Source organism: Psilocybe cubensis, chromosome 8 (assembly GCF_017499595.1).
Source record: "Psilocybe cubensis strain MGC-MH-2018 chromosome 8, whole genome shotgun sequence".
NCBI classification, from domain to species: domain Eukaryota; kingdom Fungi; phylum Basidiomycota; class Agaricomycetes; order Agaricales; family Agrocybaceae; genus Psilocybe; species Psilocybe cubensis.
Window position 1 is genome coordinate 2,587,444 of NC_063006.1, and position 25,022 is coordinate 2,612,465.

The 25,022-nt window shown below is 50.3% G+C and overlaps 7 protein-coding genes across 7 annotated transcripts; 2 read left to right on the forward strand and 5 right to left on the reverse strand.

The window, feature by feature from the left end:
- Window positions 1-456: 456 nt before the first annotated feature.
- On the reverse strand, window positions 457-7,313 carry JR316_0009289 (White collar 1 protein; the record flags this gene model as incomplete). The annotated part of the gene is made up of 2 exons (XM_047894993.1): window positions 457-6,121; window positions 6,277-7,313. 2 exons carry the CDS (start codon window positions 7,311-7,313, stop codon window positions 457-459), a joined length of 6,702 nt encoding a protein of 2,233 aa, XP_047746452.1.
- A 6,729-nt stretch (window positions 7,314-14,042) lies between these two features.
- On the forward strand, window positions 14,043-14,350 carry JR316_0009290 (uncharacterized protein; the record flags this gene model as incomplete). Its single annotated transcript, XM_047894994.1, has 2 exons — window positions 14,043-14,166; window positions 14,229-14,350. 2 exons carry the CDS (start codon window positions 14,043-14,045, stop codon window positions 14,348-14,350), a joined length of 246 nt encoding a protein of 81 aa, XP_047746453.1.
- A 126-nt stretch (window positions 14,351-14,476) lies between these two features.
- On the forward strand, window positions 14,477-15,312 carry JR316_0009291 (uncharacterized protein; the record flags this gene model as incomplete). Its single annotated transcript, XM_047894995.1, is given in 5 exon segments — window positions 14,477-14,629; window positions 14,687-14,815; window positions 14,873-14,998; window positions 15,029-15,190; window positions 15,208-15,312. The coding sequence occupies 5 exon segments, from the start codon at window positions 14,477-14,479 to the stop codon at window positions 15,310-15,312; spliced, it is 675 nt and encodes a 224-aa protein (XP_047746454.1).
- A 734-nt stretch (window positions 15,313-16,046) lies between these two features.
- On the reverse strand, window positions 16,047-17,249 carry JR316_0009292 (uncharacterized protein; the record flags this gene model as incomplete). The annotated part of the gene is made up of 6 exons (XM_047894996.1): window positions 16,047-16,073; window positions 16,145-16,196; window positions 16,267-16,347; window positions 16,410-17,007; window positions 17,072-17,125; window positions 17,186-17,249. The coding sequence occupies 6 exons, from the start codon at window positions 17,247-17,249 to the stop codon at window positions 16,047-16,049; spliced, it is 876 nt and encodes a 291-aa protein (XP_047746455.1).
- Window positions 17,250-18,041: 792 nt separating this feature from the next.
- On the reverse strand, window positions 18,042-18,889 carry JR316_0009293 (uncharacterized protein; the record flags this gene model as incomplete). Its single annotated transcript, XM_047894997.1, has 4 exons — window positions 18,042-18,308; window positions 18,394-18,439; window positions 18,511-18,591; window positions 18,654-18,889. The coding sequence occupies 4 exons, from the start codon at window positions 18,887-18,889 to the stop codon at window positions 18,042-18,044; spliced, it is 630 nt and encodes a 209-aa protein (XP_047746456.1).
- Window positions 18,890-23,403: 4,514 nt separating this feature from the next.
- On the reverse strand, window positions 23,404-23,828 carry JR316_0009294 (uncharacterized protein; the record flags this gene model as incomplete). Its single annotated transcript, XM_047894998.1, has 4 exons — window positions 23,404-23,467; window positions 23,520-23,566; window positions 23,618-23,624; window positions 23,683-23,828. The coding sequence occupies 4 exons, from the start codon at window positions 23,826-23,828 to the stop codon at window positions 23,404-23,406; spliced, it is 264 nt and encodes an 87-aa protein (XP_047746457.1).
- Window positions 23,829-23,952: 124 nt separating this feature from the next.
- JR316_0009295 (uncharacterized protein) lies at window positions 23,953-24,620 on the reverse strand (the record flags this gene model as incomplete). The annotated part of the gene is made up of 4 exons (XM_047894999.1): window positions 23,953-23,960; window positions 24,011-24,195; window positions 24,246-24,266; window positions 24,523-24,620. The coding sequence occupies 4 exons, from the start codon at window positions 24,618-24,620 to the stop codon at window positions 23,953-23,955; spliced, it is 312 nt and encodes a 103-aa protein (XP_047746458.1).
- Between the last annotated feature and the right edge of the window lie 402 nt (window positions 24,621-25,022).

Here is a 25,022-nt window from a genome sequence, read left to right on the forward strand (position 1 = left end):
AACAAGCAAAAAGAGCAAACAAGCATACAAACGAACAAAAAAACGAACGAACGAACGAGCAAACGAACGAACGAAAAAAATGAAAAAATCACACAAGCAATTCAGAAATGCACTTGGGTGTGGATGCAGCATAAAAAAGACAGACGATGCAAAGCCGTAGATATATAGAAGCTGGGAGCACGATCGATAGTTCGAGGGTCGAGGTTTCGGATTCGAAGATTTGGATTCGAGGGTCAAGGTCGAGTGTCGAGTGTCGAAAGTCAAGTGTCAAGAGTCGATGGTGCAGTCTGGTGGCGTGTCGAGTGTCAATGTAAAGATATATTTCGTGTCTGTGATTGGCTTCGTGTTTGTATTCGCGTGCGCATTCGTGTGTGTGTGTGCGTTCGTGTGTGTGTTCGCGCGCGCGCGTGTGTACCACATCACTTTGAAGAAAAAGAAATCATCATGCATCATGGTCTACGGCCCAATAGCGCTCCAAGGCCTCTTCAACGACACACCCATACCCGTCCCTCTTCCACCACCACCACCACCACCACCACCACCACCACCCCCGCCGCTTCCAGCAGCAACAGCAGCAGCAGCGGCGTACATCGCCTGCACATCCATATGCGCACCCGAACCCGCACCCGCACCCGCACCCTCCCCTGCTCTATCCCCTTCTCTTCTTCTATCTGCTTCTCTATCGAGATCTGTATCCAGATCCATATCCAGATCCGCATGCGCATCTCTATCGCTGTCAGTGTGCATCATGTCGATGTCCAGCTTATCACCCGCACCGCGCTCATGCTCGCGCTCGCGCATGGACCGCGCACGGCGTCTCGCCAGCAATGACGACGACGGTGACGACGACGAGGACGACAAAACAGGGGCCGAAGCGGAAGTAGACGAGGAGGAAGGGTGCTGGTACATCACGCTAGGCGGCGGCATCGACACGGGGACGTGTAGAGGCGGCATCGCACCCGTGCCCCACGTCTGGGTCTGGGTCTGCGTTTGCGTAGGCTGCTGAGGCTGCGTGTGCGTACGCGGCCGCGCCGACGATGACAGAGGATACCCTTCTTCCTGCTGGTGCTGATATGAATAAGAATACGACTGTGGATGCGAATGCGAGAGTGACGCGGGCGTATACGCGCGCCGCGGGGTAGCGTATGGAGCGGGGTATCCCAGCGCGGAGGATAACCCGTCTCTCTCCCTCTCCCTCTCAGCCCCCCTGTCTCTTTCCCTTTCCCTCTCCATTTCTCTCTCTCTTTCCCTTTCCCTTTCCCTTTCCCTGTCCCTGTCACGCTCTCTCTCGCGCTCCTTCTCTCTCTCTCGCTCTCTCTCTCTATCTCTCTCCCTCTCCCTCTCGCGCTGCTGCACAGGAATCGGCAACGACAACGACAGCGGTACCGGTAACGAATAAAGCGGTTTCGGATGATGCAGCGTCCCATTTCCATTTCCATTTCCATTTACACCCGCGCCCGCACCGCCCTCTGAATTGGAATTCGAACTTGTACTCGAATGCAAACGTGAGTTCGAATGAGAAATCGAATGAGAAATCGAATGCAAGTTCGAATGCGAGCTTGAATGCGAATGCGAATTCGAATGCGACAGAGGCAGAGGCAAAACCCCATCATACAAACTCCCATGCACAACATTCACAGTTCCATTCTGCGCAGACGGTGGAAATGGGACGTTCTTCATATACGCGCCGCGCTCCTTTTGCTGGTGCTGCTCCTTCTGCTGGTGCTGCTCCTTCTGCTGGTGCTGTTCCCGCTGCTGCTGCTGGAGCTGGCGCTGTTGCTGAAGATGATTGTATTGATGCAAATGTGCCTGTCCTTGTGGTTGTTGTCGCTGAGACTGATGTCGATGATGCGCAGAGACAACCAGTTCACCGCGCGAAAACAGGTCCTGCTGCTGCTTTGGCTGGGTCTGTGTCTGTATCTGTGTATGTGTCTGCGGTGTCTGCGATGTTGACTGGTTTTGTTGGTGTGGGTGATGATAGCGTGCCATATCACTGTACCCACCCAAACCCATACCTAAACCCAAACCCATACCCATATCCAAGCCCATATCCATATCCATCCCCAAATCCATATCGAACCCTAAATCCAAATCCATACGCGCGCCTCCCTCCTCCCTCCCCATCCCACTCTCCATCCTACTCACACCCGCACTCAAAGTATCCACCCCATTCCCATTCCCATTCCCATTCCCATTCCCCTTGCCCTTACTTTTCTCGGACCCCCGCCCGCGATCCAGCCCCATCCCCATCCCCAGCCCCAGCCCAAGCGCACCCACCTTCCCCTGCAGCACACACACCTCCTCCTCAAGCCGCGCATTCGCAAAGCGCAGCTGCTGCAGCTCGTACTGCCAGCTCGTCCCGCGCGCTGGTGCGAGTTCTGCGAACATGTCGGTTGATGGGGGTGGCGCTGGGGCGGCGGCGGCGGTGGAGGTGGAGGCGGCGGCGGCGGGGGAGGAGGTGGTGGAGGAGGAGGAGGAGGAAGAGGATATGGAAGAAGAAGAGGTGGTGGTGGAGGCGGTGGAGGTGGAAGCCGGCGGATGACCTTGAGGACGTGTTTGCGACTGTGTATCCGACGATGGGAAAGACGAGAACATCGGCGCTGACACCGACGATGACGACGACGAAGATGACGACGAGGAATTCATCGACGCCGCCGACATCGCGAACAACCTCGACGGCACCGGCGTCGCACCACTCACACTCCCGCTCGTACTCCCACTCCCACTCATACTCCCATTCGCACTCCCGCTCGACGTCGTCCTCGACGAACCCGCCCCCGCCGGACTACCACTCGCACTCCACCGCACCGCCGCACTCCCATCCCACAACGCGCGCTCCGACGGCACATCCCCCGGCGCACACCCGATCGTCTGTGCACCCGCTATACGGATCTGGTAGACGAGCGCGGCGGGTGTGATGTTGCATCCTCTTTCCTCGTCGTATTCCTCTTCCTCTTCTTGTGCTTCTCCTCCGTCTTCGTCGTCGTCGTCGTCGTCTTTTTCTTCTGCTTCTGCTTCGTCTGTATCTTCTTGATTATCTTCTTGCTCTACTTCATCGCCCCCCTTTTCTTTATGCTCGTAGACAGATTCACCTCGCTCGCTCGACGTCGAAGATTCCTCCCCCTCCTCATCCTCATCCTCAACATCCGCCCGATAAATCACAAACCACACATCCACGACCCTCCCGCCCTTCGCACGCATCGCACAGCGCACTTTGCGCCATCGCGCGCTTATACCCGGGAGGTTGGCTCTCGCTTGGGCATGTGCCTTCGCTTTCTCCTTCGCCTTCTCCTTTGCTTGTGCGTGTGCTTGTGCTTGTGCGTTTGCGTGTGCGTGTGCTTTGGCGTTTGCGTTCGCCTTTTCCTTCAGCGTATGTTGAACAGCAGAAGTGTCATCGCGTTTCCGCTTCCCAGTAACACCCGCACCCGCACCACCCGCACCAGCACCCCCCTTCCTCGCACCCCCCGCACCCATCCCCCTCCCCTTCCTCGCACGCGCACGATCCCGAGCAGCAACAAACGCCTCCCGATCCAACACCCGCCTCAACGCGCGCTGATACGTTCTCATCCCGCCCACAATCTCTCCGATCTCCTGCATCGCTCTGCATTGCTTTCGCGCGTCTGTTCCACCACCTGCACAACCAGAATCCCCACCACGCACACCAGAACCCCCACCAGGCTCCGCACACACACCAGCATCCCCACCACCAGCATCCCCACCATGCACACCAGTATCCGCACCCGCAGCAGAATCTAAATCCCCCCCCTCCAAATCAACAACAAACTCCCCAACACCCCTCCCCACCACCTCCTCCCCGCTCCATCCCAACACATCCGCAAGACCCATACCCACCGTCAAAAACGCAGCCGTACACGCAGACGAGCCAGATAAAAGACCCCATATTTCTTGGTGTGCGTAGCGCTGCTGTTTTTCGGGGTGCGGGTGGGAGTGGGTTGGGTGGAGAGTGTGTGCGTTGCCTTTCGTGCTGTCTTCACTTTGCTCTTCACCCTCCACATCCGTCTCCTTATCCATCTCCATGCCCTTCCGCCCCTCCATATCCCCCTCTTCTCCCCCTCCCCCTTTCTCTCCCGCACCCACACCACCACCCCCTCCCGCACCCCCTCCCGCACCACCCCCCCTCCCCCCAACCCAAACCCCCCGCGCAACCCCCCCAGCCCCCCCCACATCCTCCCACCTCAAAAGCATCCTCTCCCTCGCCCTCCCACTCAACACAATCGCCTTCCGCCCCTTCCCCGGCTCGACATGAAGACGCCCGCGACACTCGAGCCAGACGTATCGGCCCATTTTGGTGAGGGCGCGGAAGAGGAGGTCGACTGCGCGCGGGGAGGGGTGGGTGTGGGAGGAGGAGGTGGGCATGGAATGCGCGTGGGTATGTGCTGCTGAGGCTGCTGACGCTGACGCTGAGGATAACGCTGACGCTGAAGACAGATGCACATCCCCCTCCCCCCCTCCCCCACCCCCATTCCCTCCCAAACCCCCTCCCCCAAAACCGCCCCCCGCCCCAGCCGCAACACCAACCGCACTGCTCTCCTTCAACTCCCTCACAACAGGCACCACATCCGCCTCATACGCCACATCCAACACGCCCCTCCCAACCAGCTCCCGCGCATCATACCCAAGCACGCGCTTGACGGCGGGCGAGACGTAGAGGAAGGATCCTTTGAGGGAGACGACGTGGATGAAGTCGGGGGTTTGGGCGAGGAGGAGGAGGTGGAGGGGGTGGGAGTGGGAGTGGGAGTTGTTGGGTTGGGATTGGGATTGGGAGTTGTTGGGTTGGGTGGGTTGAGTTTGGGTGGTGGTGGTGGTATCGTCCACCGCCATCGAATAGCTGCGACTCCGACTCCGGCTCGCCCCCACCCCCGCTGGTGCACTCTGCATCGTACTCGCCACCGCCGCCGCCACCGACGAAGAGCCATCGACAGCAGCGAGCAGCGCAGGCTTGATAAACCCGGGTTTATCAAGCAACCTCTTCAAATGGCGCGACATATGCACCTGCCTCCCTTGTCCCTGTCCCTGTCCCTGTCCTGCTCCCGCTCCTCCTACAGCAGGCGCAACGCCAGATCCCAATGCACCCCCCGCTTTACGCGCGCCATTCCCACTCACATCCAACCCAGCAGACGAAAGAGGATGAGAGAGAGGAAGCGGAGGTGGCGGAGGAGGCGGAGGAGGCTCGTAATGGGTGGTATACGTCCCATCCCTCAATTTCTCCAGTATCGCCGTAGGCTGCTCCGTCAAATCGACCTGAAATCCGACATGCCAAAGCGGTTCTCTCTCCTTCCCCTGTCCCTGTCCCTCAAGTTTAACAACACCCCCATCGTCAAAAACCGTAATAACCGTAACAAGATTCATAAACGCCTCCCCGCCCTTCTTATAATTGACCACACAAACCTGCACATCCTCGCCTTTCCCCACCGCCTTGCGCATCCGCTCAACAGCCTCCCCGCTCGTCCACTCCCTCTTCGCACCGCGCACCACCGCGGGGGCGCGGGGCGGCGGCGGCGCCTGCAAAAACCTACAATTCCTCCCGACAACCTCCCGCTCGCTATACCCCGTCAGCGCACAGAATGTAGGGGAGCAATAGACGATGGGCGCGTCGAAGCGGCGCGGGTCGACGACGACGAAGGAGCATGTGAGGTCGACGGGCCCGAGGTGGACGGTTGCGTTGGGCCGGCTGTGCACGCGGGAGAGGATGGAGAGGATGTCGTACCCTGAGACGGAGTACACGGGGAGGCCGTACGGTGCGGTGGGGGTTGGGGAGAGGAGGGAGAGGTTGGCGGGGGATGGGAGGGGGAGGGGCAGGGGCAGGGGGAGGAGGGACGGGTTGAGGAGTGGTGGGATTTGGAGCGAGAAATCGGGGGCGGGGGCGATGAAGGCGCTGTGTGCGGGATGCTGATGCTGTTGGTCGTCGGCGGCGGGATCGTCGTCGGCAAAGTCAAAGGGCGACGAGGACGAGTTGGCGACGACGGCGGCGGCGGCGGCGCTTTTGCCTTTGCCCATACTCAATCCCAAAATAGATCCATGCTCCACCTCCGCCGATGAGATCAACGGCGTCGCTGACACCAACGACGACGAGGCCTGCTGCTGCTGCTGGCCCGAAAATCTGCACCACCCAATCCAATCCAATCCAATCCAATCCAAAAAACGAAAACGAAAAACGAACGACACCAAAAACAAATAAGAATAAAAATAAAGAGGGCGGAAATGAGAATCAGCACCCAAACACCCTCAAAAGCCTAAAAAAAGATCAAAACGCACCCTTCGCCTTCGCCGCCGCCACCAACAGCGCCGCCTTCGTCGTGCGCCGTACTCGCTCCCCCAAGTCCGAGTGCGAGTCCGCGTGGATGTCGATCAGCCTTATCGTCCAATCCCATAGCCTGCCCCATCCCCCCCGCCCCCTCCGCCAACCCCGCCCCCTCCGCCAACCCCGCCCCCTCCGTCAATCTCTCCCCCTCCCCCAACCCCAAAGACGACCCCACTGCCAAAGAAGACCCCTCCCCCTCCCCCGCCCCAACAAACCCATCCACAAAACTAAACCCGCCCGAAAACCCACTGTTCACGAACCACTCCGTGCTGGTGAGCGGGACGACCTCGGCGCCTCCGCCTGGGACGAGCGTGGGCGCGGATGTGTAGAGGTATTGCGGGAGCTGGAGGCGCAGGGGTTGGGGTTGGGGTTGGGGTTGGGTGGGTTGGTGCGATTGGGGGTGCGGGTGGGTGTGCGGGTGCGGGTGCGGGGGGTGTGAGGGGTGTTGTTGGGGGTGGTGGTGGTGGTGGTGTGGGGGATGTTGTTGTGGATGTTGTGGGTGGTGCTGGTGTTGCAGCTCCTGCTGCTGTAGTTCAACCCGACTCTGCTCCTCGTCCATACTCTTCTGCACATGTATCCCCTGCTGTATCCCCTGTCCATACCCGTATCCATACCCGTACCCATATCCATGCAAACCCCCCGTTCCATGGCTAGTAGTTGTAGTAGTAGAAGTAGCACCCGGCTGCCCATGACCATGTCGGCTATGATGAGACATCCCATACTCTACACCAGCGCCGACACCGTCAAGTTCGAGGTCCATATCCGTAGGATTAGGCACACCGCGCTCGTGCTCGTGCTGGGGCAGGTCAGACTTTCCGTAGTCGGGCACGAGGTCGATGTCGAGGTCGATCTCGGGGTGTTGTTGTTGTTGTTGATGTGGATGGTGTTGTTGTTGTTGGTGTGGGTGCTGTTGTCGCTCTTGTTGTGCGTGTTGGCGGTGGTGAGGAAGAGGAAACGGAAGAGGAAGAGCGTGATGGTGATGGTGGTCCATGAACAAGCACAAGCAAGCACGAGCACAACGACGTCAACCTAGGCGAACTAGGCCGGTTTCGGATTCGGTTTTTCATCACGCTTCGCTTCGCTCTTCGCTTACATCGCTTACTTTGACTTTGTTGCTTTCTTCTTTAGTTGATTATTTGATTATTTGATTATTTACTTGCTTGATTATTTAGTTGCTTGAGTATTTGATTATTTGATTGCTTTCTTCTTTACCTACTTACTTACTTGCTTTGTTCATTACTCAAATTGAAGTTACTTTCCGCCGCTCTTTACTTTACTTACCTTGCTTTGACTTACTTCCTTATCTACTTCTTTACTTATACTTATACTATAGCTTACCTCCCTCCCTCCCTCCTCCTTCCTCCCTCCTCCCTCCTTCCTTCCTTTCTTCCTTTCTTTCTTCCTTCCTTGCGTCGTTCCTTCCTCGCTTCGTTCCTCAGCCTCACTCATTCTCCATTCCTCATAACCTACAAATCACATCCACATCCAAATTCCAACCCTTTCCGAACCTTACGCACCTCCTTACCACACGATCATCCCATATGCAGTACGACTACGTACTACGTACCCCCTTGCCCTCGCCGGCTTTTCCTATTTTCCCATTTTCCCCACTCCACCAACTAAATTGGACTCAATTGTATCGAATCGAATCGAATTGAATTGACCGCGTTTTAATTGGCTTACCATACCTTATTTCATAGTACCTTATAAATAAAGCCATCCTGGACCTTACCTCACCTCACTTCACCGCACCTCACCGCACCTTACTTCACCGCACCTCACATTACTTCGCCTTACTTCACCTCACCCGGCACCACCGCACTTTACCGCACCTCACCTCACCTTACCTTATCGCACTTCACCGCACCTCACCGCGTCCCTGCACCTATTCCATAAAAAATAACAAATAACATAAACAATGCACTTCCACGACACACGACCCACACGGAACGGGTAACGGGTAACGGGTAACGGGGGACACGGCGCACGGGGAACGATCGTCATTCCGCCATTGTCATTGTCATTGTCATTGTCAAAGCCTCAAAGGTGCGACGTACGTAAAGTAGGTACATGTAAGAAAGAAAGAAAGAAAGAAAGAAAGAAAGAAAGAAAAGAAGTAGACCTAAGTACTTAGCCCACCAAAGCTCAAATGGCAAGTACGCCTACGCCGTTATCCCGTTCAATCAAGCCCCGTTCAATTACGCCAGTTGCCAGTCGTGTCGTCGAAATTTTACATAAAGCTAACCCATTTCCGAGCCCAGATTCCGACTTTGACTTTGACTTTGACTTTGATTTCATCCCAATTTTATCTCAATCCCACCAATTGTATCCCATTTCATTTCATCCAATTCATTTCATCATTCATTCATTCATTCATTCATTCACTCAAATATAGTACCCCCACGCGTTCACGAACTTGAATCCGAACGTGAACCTGAACGTGATAATCATAATCATAACCATAATCATATTTATAAAGCGAGCAGATGTAAATAGATATAAGTAGACAGATATATGTACAGGTACACAACCATTTATATAAAGACCCACGACAACGACGACAACGACGACCTTCGATTCTGAAAGATGAGCAAAGCGAGGTACTTGCTAGTATCACTATCAATATTAGCAGCACCTCTCCCACTCGGAGTCTTCGCTTTGCCATTCATTCGTTCTTCAGCCTCTTCAGCCTCTTCAGCCAGCCAGCCAGCCAACCAGTCAGTCAGTCAGTCAGTCAGTCAGTCATTGCATCCAGATTCCAGACTCCAGACTCGGAACTCCAGATTCCAGACTCCAGACTCTCGACTTCAGACTCCAGACGGGAACGCTCATCTCTCCAAAGCGACAAAGTCCAAGCTCCAATAGCAAAATCAAAGCAAAATGAAAGGCAAAAAAAAAAAAAATCGACAGGAAATCAAAGGTAAAAAAAATCAACAAAAAAATCAAAGGTAAAAATCAACAGGAAATCAAAGCTAAACTTGAAAATCGACGGGAAATCAGCGGAAAATCAACGAAAAATCAACGAAAAATCAGTGAAAAAAATCAGCGTAAAATCAATGAAAAATTGAGTTTAAAAAAATCAACGGGAAATCAATTATCAAAGAAATTTACGAAAAATCACGAAAAATCAACGGGGAGTCAGAGCCACCGTAACTGTAAGTCGCGACACAGGTACAGGTACAGGAACATTCTCTACAAGCACGCGACATACACCCATATGCATTATCCATTGTATTATCCACCGTGTCATCCAATCAGTCTAAGAAACATCACTAAATAAAACACCACTGAATATTGAATATTAAATATTGAATAATGACAGGAATACACCAAAAATAACATAACATAAAGCTAAAGTCAAAGTTCAAGTCAAAGTCCACTCCCATCTCCGCCTCCACCTCCATGCCCGTCTCGTCTCCGTCTCGCCCCCGTCCCATCCCATCCCATCCCATCCCTGATCACGTACCAACACCAACACCCTGTCCCTGTACATCTCAACGGCGAACTCCCGCCGAACGTAAACCGATATCGTATGACGTAGATATATATTCATGTCAACGCCCACTTACACGTCCAACAAACTCAAATCCCACCGCAAATCCCACCGAAAATCCTAGCGAAATCAGTATCAGTATCAATATCAACATCTATCCATCGCATGTAAGTACCTGTAAGTCTGTAACAGCGTCACATATTTTAAATACCTGCGCCGATCGCCACTGGCAAACGAATTTACAAAAGTGGCCAAATTCCGACTTTACGAAATTGCGACTTCACGAGTTCACGAATTTGCGAGTTCAGCGGTTTACGAATTTACGAAACTCCGAATTCACGAATTTGAGTTCAATTCACGAGTTCACGAATTTACAAAAGTGACGAGGTTCACGAAACTCCGAATTTATGAGCTCACGAGTTCACTAAATTACGAAAGTGACAATTTCACGAAATCCCGCACGAGCTCACGAAATTCAAACCAATTTACGAGCTCACGAAATTCAACCCATTCACGAAACTCCGAAATTCACGAGTTCACGAAACTGAGAACTCTGAATTTCGCGAATTTCCGAGTTTACGAATCTACGAACTCCGAATGACGGCACGAATTAACGAAAGCAAGAATGAACGAACAAGCTTGAATACACGAAAACACGAACGGCACGAACAGACGGTGATCATGATCAACGACCACCGAAATCTAACACTAGATCAGACATGAACAACGAACAACGAATATTGATATTAATAACGAATTATTCAAAAATAAGATCGACCCCACCGAACTCGAAGTCTCGAATTCAACCATAGAAATCGAAATAGAAACGGAAATCGAAACCAACTCAACCTCCCGAAAATATAAAAAATCCACCCACCCATCATACCATCATACCACCCACTCACCCGTGCGCCACACCACCATCCACGCGGAACGAAGAATCAAACGACGAAGGACGATCAACGAAGCATGAGGAACGAAGAAATCATTAATCACTCCCCGCACACCCGCACCTTCGAACAACCACACAACCTTCACAACATACCTTATCACAGCCTATCACAGCCTATCATATCTTATCCCACCCGTCGTGCCCAGCCCCTTCGAGCCTATCTTCAATGCACCGGACCAACATCCAAACCCGCACACCATTTCCACCACACCATACACATACAAAATCTCATCCACACCCGCACCCACACATTGCCCATCACAAACAAATCCCTCCTCTCTCCACACCTCGAAAAGCACAAGAATACAACTAACCACCAATATAAAAAAACCCTCAAGCCCAAGCTCAAGCTCAGGCCCGCCAATAATATCCCATAAATCACATCACAACAAGTAAAACGCATTGAACACATCGAATGCAATCAAACCACCCTCGATGCGGCGACCTTTGCTAAATTTACCACATTACCACACTGGCACCAGATCGAACAGAGGTCTAAACTCTCTCTCACGAAAATCCCGCACGTACGTACGTACGTACGAATTCTCAAAGAAGCAAAGATAGAAGGAAGGGCCAGTGTAAAATTATCATCATCATCATGTGCACCCTTCATTCAATACACAATACAATCAATCAAAAGCCCGGCCTAGTGATACTCGGAAAATGAAAGGCGCGTGGACATGCGACGCCCCCCAAAGTCAAAGTCAAAATCAAACTCAAGCACGGAGTTGATTGCGCAAGTTCTCCTCCAAGGGGCCCTTGGGGCGAATGAACTGCACGTAAGCACCATCCCTACAATGACATCAGCCATCATACCCCGAAAAAAAAATGAGAAAAAAACGCACTGCAACACCCTCTTCTCCTCCTTGAGCTTAAGGTAGTCAACCTTGTCAACGTTGGTGAATCCCCACTTCTTCGAGACGATGATCTTCTGCCTTCCAGGGAACTTGTAGCGGGCACGGCGGAGAGCCTCCATCACGACAGCGGCGTTCGAGTCCTTTGTGCGGATCGACAGGATAACCTGTCCAATGTTGACACGGGCGACAGTGCCATAAGGCTTACCCCAAGCACCACGCATACCAGTCTGAAGCCTGTTGCCCCACCAACATTCAAAATCCCATGCGAATGTCTGTGTTATAAATAGCCAACGCACCTATCAGCTCCGGCGCAGGACAACATCTTGTTGATGCGGATGACGTGGAAAGGGTGGGGGCGGACGCGGAGATGGAACGAGTCCTTGCCAGAGGTCTTGGTCACATACTTGTTGGCGCAGATACGGGCCGCCTCGAGAGCCTCAGACGACAGCTGCTCGTACTCGTTGGACACCAGGTGGCAGCAGAAGGGGAACTCGTCGACGTTGGCACGCTTGCGGCCGAGATCGAAGATCCTGATCTAAGAAGTGAAAAAAATGCAGAATGTGAGGATTGTGTTGGAGATACGGATGGATGGAGGGAGACGCACTTTGGGGTCAGGCACACCACGGTTGTACCTCGACTTGGGGTACGGCTTGTTCTTGCAGTAGCGGTAGCAGCGAGCGGGACGGCGACCCATTTTTTCTATGTCGAAAAAGAATAATCAGCATCCCATCCAGGAATCCGAGCATGACCCAGCGCAGCCCAATCTAAACGTATCGCATCGCATCGCTTCCAACGCTCATCCAAGGCCTTCAGAGCACCTTCCCATCCCATCCCTCCGAAACGTCATCCAACTTCTCGATCTCCAATCCATCCCTTCCCACCCTCCAAGTCCCGAAAATCCACCCAAAACGCATGCATCCAGTGTCCACCTTTCCATCCATCCCTCGAAAGCGCTATCCCAGGGCGAAAAAACGGCATACTCACATCCTAGACGTTGAGGGGGGGCGGTTAGTTAGACGTGGGGGACCCGTTGCACGGTGACCAAGCGCTTTTTGTATTTATTTGGCTGCGGCCTTAGTAAGACTCCGCGAAGAGGATGAGTAAGGTGTGTTACGTAAGTGGATGACGCAATTGAATAGCGTGGACTTATAAATTCACAGCGGTGCCGTGCTATGGCTGTTGACTCGATGCTGTTGCTTTGCTTTGTCAAGGATGTAGTTGCCGTCGAAACCCGACTCTGAGTCTGTCTATTCTCTGGCAATTTCTTCCACCTTCTTACTTCTTAACCTCCTCCGTTCTCTGGCGACATTTTCAAGGCCGACCCTCTCGTCGTCTTATCTCAGGGTGCTCATAAAATACCTATTTGCAACTCTCTCTCTGTGCTACCATTGTCTTCTCTTGCTCGTCTGCGCCCCATTCTCACACATTTCAATTGCCCACCACGCCCCCATCTCTAGCCTCATTGAATGCCCGCCGTCAGTAGTGCATCACGCTACGAACCGCTCCGGTCCCCTGCCACGTATACACAGGGGTTCCATGGTCGTGGCTCCAGGAATTCCTACATTTGTCGCGCGGGCTGAGTCAACATTGGCAATAGGGGGGTGTACAAGTGATACTATAACCTCGAATCCACACACCATCTACACATACGTACACGCTCTGTCTTTCTCTCTATCTCCACACAGAGACGACGCACAGGAATATGACTTGTATCTTTCCCCTATGAGGCCCTTTTAATGTGAATGTACAAGGGCCCCAACGGAAAGATCTATGCTTTCTATTAGCTTTCTGTGCGTCAGACTGTGGGATTAGAGTCCACAGTCTGCTCTTGTTCCTGCGAAGCTCTGCTCGATTTTGTTTGTATTCCTGACGGCATGGGATCGTACAAAATGTGATTCCGAATCGTTCCTCGCTTACTCTTTTCCGACTGCAACTAGCACAATATTTTATCGTGATTCTTGTATATCCTTGACGTCTTCACTTACACCTGTAACTACTTTTTGATTTATTCGTGCACTGTGCAATATTCTCAATTCATTCAATTCAACAGTCACGGAGAGCGGTATCAGTACCTAACACACCATTCCTCCCATGTTTTTTACTAATCCCAGCATTGATAGATTGCATTTTTGAAGCATGAGTGTCACAACGCCCCGTCGCCCCGCCCCATCTTTCGATTTTCCCGGAACATTGAGGACGCGTAGATGTTCCCTTCTTGTGCACTTTCGACTCGGTTTAAACCGCTCGCACACCAAGTTGCGTTAACCTGGAAGGTTTATTGCTTTTACCATCCCGAATCCATGTGTTGATGGTGTCAGGGGTACAGACCCTGCGTGCGTGGGAGTAGCCACGATCGTGTACTTTTAGAACAAATGAGTTTAGCTTCTATCGACATCGATTAAAGCAAACGCACAAATCATGTCCCAAGAGCAGAAAACCCCAGACGAAGAAGCTTACCGGCCGGTCCATCTCCTGTCCGACAAATCTACTCGGTTAAAGCGAGATATATTCCTCTGGGAGGCCTCGGGATGTATGAAAGGAGGTGTGTATTTTGTATCATTAACGTACTAACAAATATTCTCTCTCATTCTCATTACATGGTAGGCCTTAACCACAGAATAACTCCAGTCAGCGTACACACTCTGAATAGATGGGCCAAGATGATTGATGAAAAAGCGAGAAAATTCGGACTTGTTCCCTTAAAAGTACTCAAAACTCCAGGATGACCACTGTACTACAGGAGACTATTCGACGGTCCCAAAATCCCATCCACATCAACGGATATACTTCCTGCGGGAGATTACCACCTTTCTCTGGAAGGTAAATTTGACACTCTTATCGTCTTGTAGAATATGCTTCATAGCTATTTCACAGTTAATGGTTCACGCATATTCACACCTCCAGTGTACGGACAAACATTTCTGGCAGATAAAGAAGCCATACAAGGTCAGAATCCCACATTAAAACCAGAACTAGTAAAACAATTTGCTCATTTATTGCCTTGGGTGTGTACCTTGCCTTACATGTTGAATATTGACGGTTAACACACGCCACCTACGCAGCTCAACATTCCCAATGAAGTAGAAAAGGCAGTCGCTGAACGCGATCAGGGCTACTGCATCATGTCTGGTGCATGTGGCCAGGACAAAGTAGCAGTTACGTGGATCATTCCTCCTGCTTTCCTCCCCATAGTAAATTTATTCATAATGATATGTTATTCTTTTCTGAAAATTCTTTTGTCCGCTCAGGTGTCAGCGGTGCCTGGCACTGGATTCAAGCATTACGCCGACATTTGTATTCCGTCAAATGCCTTGACCATGCACAGGGATCTTGTTGATGATTTCTGGGATAATGCTTTTGGTGTCGACGTTGAAGTGAGTCGGTATTCATTCCCCCATTTACAGCCTACAATGAAACCTACATACCCTTCTGAATCTTTAAAACACAGGACAACTATCGACTTGTTATATTTCGGGACCTCGGACAAGCCGGAAAGCTACTGGAAGGCATCACTACACCATTCTATCGAAGTCAAGGCCGTAGCGGGCCAGACGATATATTTTTTCGTATCCATTTCATTCAGTGCTTGCTAACACATTTCATTGGGGGAGATATCAAAGACCAGTACACGAAGGATGATATCAGAGAATGGCGTGACCGTATGGAGGACGAGGATGGGTCATTCTGACCCATCCTCTAGGCCGAGAAGTTTATGAGGTCATTGTATCTAGCGAGGACTATGAATTGTAGGTACACTCTTGTAATTGTGTCCTGACATTGCAAAATATTGTGCTTTTCGCCGCCTCCACAAGTCTGGCTGCACTATAGAAGCACATCAAGGCCACTCTATCTGATGGTTTGCCGTCGTTTGCTGATCTGTGGACGTATATATAGTCAATCCAAACAGGTGATTTATCTCTAACCGTTGACGCTGATATGTACGAACCTACTAGATCCAATATACAAAATAAATTATTCTATAGATTAGCAAGAAGGAGCGAGTCCAGGCGAGTCATGAGCCTCAGCCTTTCTCGCTCCTGGAGAACATCAAGCTCAGAGTTAATGGAGTTGTATTCCATCTAAATCCAATCATTGTTCAAATCATTTACCCCAAAAGTGTTACTTTTTTTTTCTGTCGCCATCTACAAATTATGTTCAATTTATCGGAGTCATCGCGGAAGCAGATAGATCATTCCCTAATGTAGATTTCCTCTTCCTTCTTAAATTATCACACCATCGCTCATCACATCATCAGTGTAATCAGATAAGTATATTTTGATGTTATGTATATATACTGCATGCCCAGCATGCTCCTTGCACTCCGAGCCTTCTTCCCATCGATTCCCCCACTAGCGACTCCTACGTGCGGGGCCTAGTATCCTAGTACATAACAGACATCTCTGTTTGTATTCCTTCGATTCCTCAGTCCGACAGCCTTGTTTTGGCCGCCTTTGAGTGCCATCATATGTCCCGACCGGCCATCTTTTGCCATCCGGTCCCAGTTGCCGACAGAGGCATACCTTCTTCTCTTCTGTGCACTCTTCTTCGGCTTTCTTGGACAATTTTGGGGCCCTGGAGGTATTATATGCAACATATCAGTCATCAGCAATGTTCATTAATGATAGAGTTCGTAGACACGTACCTCGACCCACTGCCACTCTGAAGTGGCTCATCCTCCCACTTCCTCTTCCTGGAATTTTCCGCCTGCCCCTCACTCAATGCCCTATTCACTCCATGAATCAGACATGTATCCAACGAGAGGGAACAAAGACAAAAATTTCATACCTTTGATTTTGGGCTGGATTGTGCCCGTCCGCTCCAACGAGGGGTAGAATTCCAATTTCTGGAATCTCCTCCGAATCAAATGTAAAAATTTTTGCTTTTAGTTCTCTCTCCTGTTGAGAGAACATTGGCTGGGTTGTCGTGCCGTGACTGGTTCCTCTTTGAAACCGTGCCGCTGCTTGAGGCATACTAATTGTGGTTTGTGACGCAACCCGCATGTCGTATGGATCAGACATAGCTGATGAAAATGCATTCAAAGTTATTGAATGCGAATATGGGTATGCGGCACCGAACTCTCCCAACATGGACCCTAACTGGGGACTCTGGAACAGACCTTGAGTGCCGTAGCCGTTGTTCCAATTCGTCGGACCCACCAGGACACTTGCATGTCCATCCCGGACAAATGAGTCGCCAGATAGGTAATCCCTGGCAAACCTGTCCTCGTCGTTTGAAACAAGACCTGATTGCTGAGCCAATGCAAAGAGGTCCACGGGTATAGCAGGCTCGCTGCTCGAATGATAGTGGATTGTTAAATCGGGAGGAAAGACAAAATCTGAGCCAGCGGGCTCCTCGGATATTTGTATCCATATTTCTGGTGGGCCTGCGTGAGTGAAATCAATATCAGTTGAGTATAGCTGCACTTTTCAAATATAACGAGCCACTACCTGTGGAGATGGAGTTCCTGGCTGCTGGGCCTATGGGAATAGAGGGTGATTTAGCTGTGAGTGAAATCAATGTCAGTTGAGTATAGCTTCGCGTTAGAACTTAATGATCACTACCTGTGGAGGTGGAGTTTCTGGCTGCTGGGCCTGCGGGAGTAGAGGGTGATTTAGCAGCGTCCATTCTGTATGTATGATTGGGAGAGTGCGTTCGGTGAGTGAGATGAAAAAATTGATGTCTAAAAGTATAGAAAGGTGGCCTTTTAAATCGTCAAGTTGAGGTAGGGTGTGCCTATGTACGTGAGGTTTGGGTCTTTCACTAATTACTCGAATTGAATGTATGGCTGACACACTTGCCGATGCGCAGTGAATGATCGCTGTTCATTTCCGATTGACATGCATTGCAGTGCACTGGAGTGTACCCATACGTGATCGATACCACTGTTCCAGTCCAAATAATCCAGTTTTATACTGACTCGAGGTTGAAATTTCACTTTGAGGCAGTTTGACCGACATCACTTGTTCCTCGCGGCATGCGCATCACGCATGCAACGTGGTGGCAGTGAGGTGGATATGCCAGTGCGTGTGAACCTTTCAAGTCGCCCAATCTCGTCCAATCCGCAACTTATCTAACTGAAAAACAGGGGTCAAATCCCAAACAGTGTAGAACTACCTGCCAGGATCTCGGAGCCTATCGTCTGTCACGGCCAATTATGATAATTAACCGGATGGCTTGCGTGAGCCAGAGTCAAGTCTTCTGAGCAGCAGCATTATATTATAGTATTCACAATCGTATGTTTTTCGGCGTATTGGGATGTTGTCTATCCCGACCTCGAACCAAGAATATGCTCGCTTAAATATATTCAGTATCCCAGACAGCATGCCTTTCTCATATACCCATTTTTCCGTTCCTATTGCAGTTCCCATACACCGTTCCCTCCCATCTACATGCTCATCTAAGCTACAATCCCAATTCTTAAAATATTGACAAACCCCTCAATATATATCTGCTGCGCCTCTCATTGCGTAATCCACAGCAATAAATCAGAGCGGAATCCCGCCCGGGGCTATTAAGCACTGTACGTCCCAGGGAGTCTTGCTTTGCAGTCTTCTTCCGTGCTGAACGTCCCTGTCGGATTCCATGAAATGCCCGTTTCACGCCCGAGGCCCGGGATATTGCAGAGTCAATATTTGACGGTTGCGTGGGAGGTGTATCTTCTGGAATTGTGATGGCATAAGTGAACTTTTCACAATATAAAGATGGGTCATTTACATGTGGACATCGTTTCTTCAGCGCTATTGGCAGTCACTTTGATGGGTGAACTGACGGTATCATAATTTGATACTTCGAGTTTGCCATGACTATCTGCGATGCTAGAAACAAGAACAACATGCAGCATATCAGTCAACAGCGACGTTCATTAAAGAAGTTTTCAGACACGTACCTTGACCCACTACCGCTCTGAAGCGGCTCATCCCCCTGGTTTCTCTTCCTGGACACTCTGTCCTGGCTCTCGTTTGATTTCCTACTCACTCCATGAATCAGACATATATCCAACGAGAGGGAAAAAAGGCAAAAATTTCATACCTTTGATTTTGGGCTGGATCGCGCCCGTGCGCTCTGGCTGGGGGCAGTATTCCAGTTTCTGGAATCTCCTCCAAATCAAATGTAAAAATTTCAGTCCTAGATTCTCTCTCCTGGTGAGATAACATTGGCTGTGCTGTTGTGCTGTGGTTACTTCCTCTCTGAAACTGTGCCGCTGCTTGAGGCAGACCGATTGTGGCTTGCGATGAAACCCGCCGCGTTTCGTCTGGACCAGACATTACTGTATGGGTGAGAGTGTGTGTTCGGTGAGGGAGATGAAAATATTCGGCACACTGGAGTGTATCTATACGTGTCGATACCACTGTTCCAGTCCAAAAAATCCAGTTTTATACCGACTCGTGGACAAAATCTCACTTCGAATCAGTTTGACCGACATCATTCCTTCCTCGTCCCTCTTGCGGCATGCGCATCATCCACTGCGCAACGTGGTGGAAGTTAGGTGGATATGCGTGTGATGCTTTGTAGTCACGGTCCCCCAATGACAATCTCGCCCAATCCGCAACTCATCTCTCTGAAAAACAGGGGTCGAATTCCAAACGGTGTAAACCTATCTGCTAGGTAAATCTCGGAGCCATTCGTATGTCACGGCCAATCATGATAACTAACCGGATAGCTTGCATGAGCCAGAGTCCTGTATTCGCAATCGGATGTTTTTCGGCGTCTTGGGGTGTTCCTCTATCCCGACGTCGAACCAGGAAAATGCTCATTTAAATATACTCAGTATCCCAGACATCATGACTTTCTTAAAATACCTTTCGAATCATAATTCATTTACCCATCTTTCCGTTCCAAGTGTCGTTCCCGTACACCGTCCCTCCCACTCGCATCTACACGCTCATCGAAGCTACAATCCCGATTCCTACAATATTGACAAACCTCTCAAAATATATCCGCTACACCTCTCATTACATTCTCTACAGCGCCAAATCATATCGGAATCTCCGCGCGGGGAGCCTATACACCGTCCGTCCAATCTCGCTTTGATTTACAGGCTTCTTCCGGCCTTGCTGAACGTCTCCGTCTGACCCTATTGAACGACGGTTTCGCGCCGGTGGTGACCATTTCAAAGTCAATGTTGGACGGCGGTGTAGGCTGTGTATCTTCAAGTTCCGGAACCATGGACACTACAAGGGAGTGAAATTGACCAATTGATGATCCTGGAGATGTCGTTCATGGTTTGGATGAGAGCAAGTCGTCTTGGAAGTGTGATATTGGGTCGGGTCCAACTCCTTAGAGATGGATGTGTAACGGCGTTCACGGTTGAGGTATACGATTGGAGCTATAAAGAATAGGAAATGAAATTCAGTTAATTGACCTCGAGCTTGATGATTGCCAGTGGCGATCCACACATCGACTTCAAGGTAATTGTCAGAACTGTACTTGTTCGGCTTGACGGCATGATGCGCAGTACATCACATTAGAACTCCGCCTGTTCACGTTCACGGCGGAAGGAGGTGGACTTCGACTTGATGCTGTGACTCACAATTTGTACAAACATGCTTCCAGCCACATTCAACTCTAATGATCTGGTTGCCACTCTACCAACGATGTATACTCCCTGAATCGTAAGCAATGTTTAAATTGTTGGGATTTTTCATGTTTTTGAACATGCGTATCATGACGCTAATACGAACAAAGGTGCACTCCTCATCACGAAGCGCATGTACACAACCACAAGATATCGAACGAAGCTCGTAGTCAGCTACAGCTAAAACACCACCACCTGGAACAGAAGCTGACACCCACATGACGCAACACCTGGCGCGCTCGTCGCATTCCGTCCGCATACAGATACCCGACGTCGATTCCCTTGCCCTCAGGCCTGAGGCGCCGCATTTTTGAACATTTCCCCCGCGTCCAACGCGTGTGTGGGTACGACGCTCAGGCAGCTTGTAGGGTGGGTGGAGTGGAGCGGTATGGGGTGGATGGGATCATGCTATGTTGTTGATGAGATGAGGGGGTTGGAGCACAGTGCAATAGGTGTTGCGGAAGCTGAGACGGCAGGTGCGGGTTCGTGTACGGGGTTTGGAGGGAAAGGAACGGAAGGAGTGAGATGGAGGACCGTGACGTACCTGTGTCTGCGCTGTCTTTATCCACCTCCACCTCCGCCTCTACCAGCGCCAGCGCTCATGTATACCTCGACACATCCCATCTAGCAGATGCCTCCCCACACTCCGTCGACCTCTTTTTCTGTACATGCACCAAAATGGGGTGGTTCGTGTGAGTGGAGTGTACCGTCGTGGATGCTTACACGTCAATCCTGGAAAGGGGAAGAAGGCAATTATGTTGATGGGGCGGGAGACAGAGATAAAAGTGACAGAGGCAGGGGTGGAGGGGGACGGAAAGGGAAACGGGGAGGGGAAGAGAGACTGGAGAAAATGAGACGGAGAAGGATAAAGGGAAATAGTGCAATTCTGATATCAAAGCCAACTCGCATCATAAAACTCTCACCCACCGTATCCGCCCCGCACCTGCAGTGCTACGCACACCAATAAAAACAGGGTCTCCTTGGCGTAACGTCCGTGAGGGCCGTCACGTTTCTCAGTGCGGGTATGGTATAGGCTTCGGGGATGCGCTTTTGGGACGCGCGGAGGAGGCTTCTGGGGGGGCGGTCAGGGACTTGGAGGAGCATGATGAAGAAGAATGCGAGGAGAGATAATGCGCAGGCGATAGTGTGCTTGCTGGCTGAAAAGCTTCTTAGACACAGACATGTCCGAGTCCGCGGTGAATGCACATGGGAGCTTAGAATGCACATAAATGGGGGATTTGCGCTTTCAAAGAATACTGGGATCTCCCTCCAGTCTGAGTCTCTGTCGGAGGTATGTCGGAATAGCGCCGCGCATTCAAACTCCGCCTATTTATCCCATCGACTGCGCTCGATCGCGTTTCTTTGTGCAACACTCACCTCAAAGCTTTCGCCACTCTCAAACTCTTTTTGGAGGCGTTCAGTTTAGAGATAAAGCTTAAAGGTTAGCATTTATCTTGAATTTCCTCTGTACGCCTCATTGTTGGTTTGCTCATCAGTGACACCATCGCGATGTGCCACACACTTTGCATACCCTGCTAGACCGAGCGTTTCAGGATGTTCCAGCAAGTCTGAAAACTACGAGTAACTCATGTCAAGACACCTTTACCACCATTACAGAGCGCGATATCTTTCAAGAAATTCATATTCGCCGTCTGGTTCGTCAGTGGCACCTTTCCTATTAGTTCTCACCGTTCCGGGTTTTATCAGATCATCACCATTACACACGTATATCACGCACGGAAATGGATCTTCAAGCGCATCTACGCTCGTCAGCCACTGTGTGTAGGTACATTCAAAGTCTGGGGGCCATTTTGACTCAGCTTGCTCCGGTCGATAGATGTCCACTTGCATCCAAGCTCCCGTGCCACTGACAACGCATCCCCTCCCACTTTGCAGTAGATTGCACCATATCGGCAGGCGCGCGTATGTGCGTATGTCTATTTCATACATCGTTGGACAATGACTTGTTTTCCGAGTCTTCAGTCGCGATGCGATGTGATACGGTATCGTCTACCACGCGCGGGCGTTTTCGGATCATGATGCATGATGATGCCTTTGTCTGTCTTGTCGGCCCCTTTCATGCATCCAACATCGCTTACACTCCCCCGTCACCCCTTGCTAACTTACCATTGCAGAAACACTCCCAAGAACGGCACATGCAAATCACGAATCATATCGCGCCCGGATCTCGAAGGATAACCTCAGGCTTAGACTCTCGCTCCTATTTGCATCACACCTGCGTCCCTGCAAACGGACACGCAACGTGTAACTGCAAATGCGATGCCATGATTTTCCTCAGGTACACCTTCGAGTAACGTATATGGAGGATATGATTTCTTGCATGCGCCATTCTACAATTTCGTACACTCTCAACAAACTTCCTACCCAACTACATATCACCCGCACGGCTTGTCTTCTGCTCTATCACATCAAGGCAGCGTTTCTCCAATGTCCTCCCCTCGAGGCAGGACACAGAGCGCGCCTTTGTAGCAATAGACAGATATGCTTGCCGTGCGCAGCGTGCATATTTGTATCTTACAAAGTGGACAGTTCACTACCGTTCCCTGCTGCTACTACCAAGGCACATAGAGGCACATAGTCATAGTCGTAGTCATAGATAGTCAGCTTGTGGTCGCTCAATTCGTCTCAAAACTCTATATATAAACCATATAATTTCAGTACTTTGCTCAGGAGACACCGCGTTCATTCCGAATAAAGTATGCGTGGTATTAGAAGCCCGACTAACGTGTTCTACTAGATATTACAACAACGCATTCGGAACGATAACAAGTGCAAGCATTGAAAAAGGGAATACAAATGTATGAGAGAAGGTCTGTCGAGCATAGCTGTAAGTGGCAACTTCAACTGGCGACAGTATACGCTGTGATTGTGTTTTTGGATCACGGACGGCTGTGAGTATCTTATCTACCTACTTAGAAAGAAAAAGAAACAACAGAGAATCTAACGAGAAGTTAGTATATTCATATCATAATGAAAGTAGAAGGCAAACTTACTTAGAATAATGAGGTCAAACGCATCAGATCTCTTGAGACTCGGGTGTTTGACAGAGCTGGGGGTGCTCTCATAGCGTGGCATCGGACGCGATAGTGTGCTTTGATGTTTATGTTTAAAAGCACTTGATAATTGCCGACTGTATTCATTTGGAGACTTGTGTGGCGGAATAGATTACCCCCCAAGCCTTGATTATTTTTGTGATGACGAAGGCAGAAGTTTAGTGGAGTTGTATGGGGGTACGAGTCGTGAACACCTGGGATAACATATTGAGACGATGAATTAAAGAAGCCACAGCTTACACTCACCAGAGAAGAGATCTTTCCACGTAAAGACCTGACGCATAAGCTATTAACTACTTTAAAACAAAACCAAAACGAATATAAGCGAAAGCAAAAGCAAAAACGAGACAGCTAAGATAGTAAACAAGATTAGGCTTAATGAGAAACGTTAATTGACGGGCGGACTCACATACGAAAAGGAAACAAGTACTCCAAGATCTGACCTGACAGCGAATGGCTACTCGATTGGTGATCCGATGTATGCCAATGAGCGAATAGTAGATGCACTGAGTGTGACAAGTTATAATGCGGTTGAAGTGCAGAAGGATAGGCCATTAGAAAAGCAGCTCTGCGGGGGCGAAATTAGATGGTACTGTCAGAGGGATACTAAACCCACCAGTCATGATCTTTCCAAAGACACGACAGGGCAATGGATATTTCGACTATAAGGAGGATAACTCTATGTCTCTAACATTGCATCTCAAAAGTTGAAAGACTAATGGACATTAGATACTCACTGAGGGCCCTTTCCACATAATGTTTGTCCATATCCCAACCAAACCGGTATGATACTACAGCACAAAACAATAAGCAAAAATGCAATAAATCAAACTTGAGGAATTGAAGATGTTGAACATATGTAAGGTTGCATGGGATTGCACCAGTTGTCCAACACTGTACGGTATGGTCATATCGTCTGAGGCTGCGGAGGAATAAGTCAACCATATCAAACAACCAAAGGGTTAAACTGACCTGACGCCAACCACCACTTGCCTAGGCCCACCCAACACACAAGGTCCAAAGCAAGCTTTTATCAATCTCCACCCCTGCGATTCACGGTAGAAGCGACGATGTCCTGCAAATCTACCGCTACTGCTTAGGGGGGTGGGCGAACCAACCAGCACTCCGTACCTCACCCCCTGGTTTCCACGACCCCCGATTAACAGGGGTGGCGGCGGGGGGGGTGCCACACATCGAGCGGGTAGGGTCAAATTTCAGCTGCCCCGCATGTCATAAGACAATCGCGCACTCCAGCCTGACACCAGCAGACTGAAGATACGCGACCAGGATGGAGTGGTATACTTCTGTGCTGGGCTTCTTGACCGTTGTGTGTGTGTGAGCCTGCATTGTGTGGGGCTGGTTAGTCGCTGTTAGGGAGATGGGACAGACGTTGGTTGGTCCAGGGCGGGTTGATGAAATTGCTGTGAGGCGTTGTGAGAGGCGTTTTAACCTAGGCGAGATGGACTTACGCATGTGAGGAGATGTCAGGCCAATAACAGTGAAGATAGCTCAAGGCGGGATGATGAAAGTGCTACCAAACAATGTTATTAGAAAGTTTGATAAAGGCGGGCTGTCTTTAACTTACCTTGGTGGATTGAAGCTAACACAAGGATAAGAGTCGACATCGTCGTCAAAGATATATGCAGTAGGTCTTCCGAAATGTAGTGGGATGACAGTGGAAGAAAGTCAAGAGACGATGGGGGTCTCTTTTCCTGTCCGTCCGATTCTTATACCCTCTCAGGGCATGTT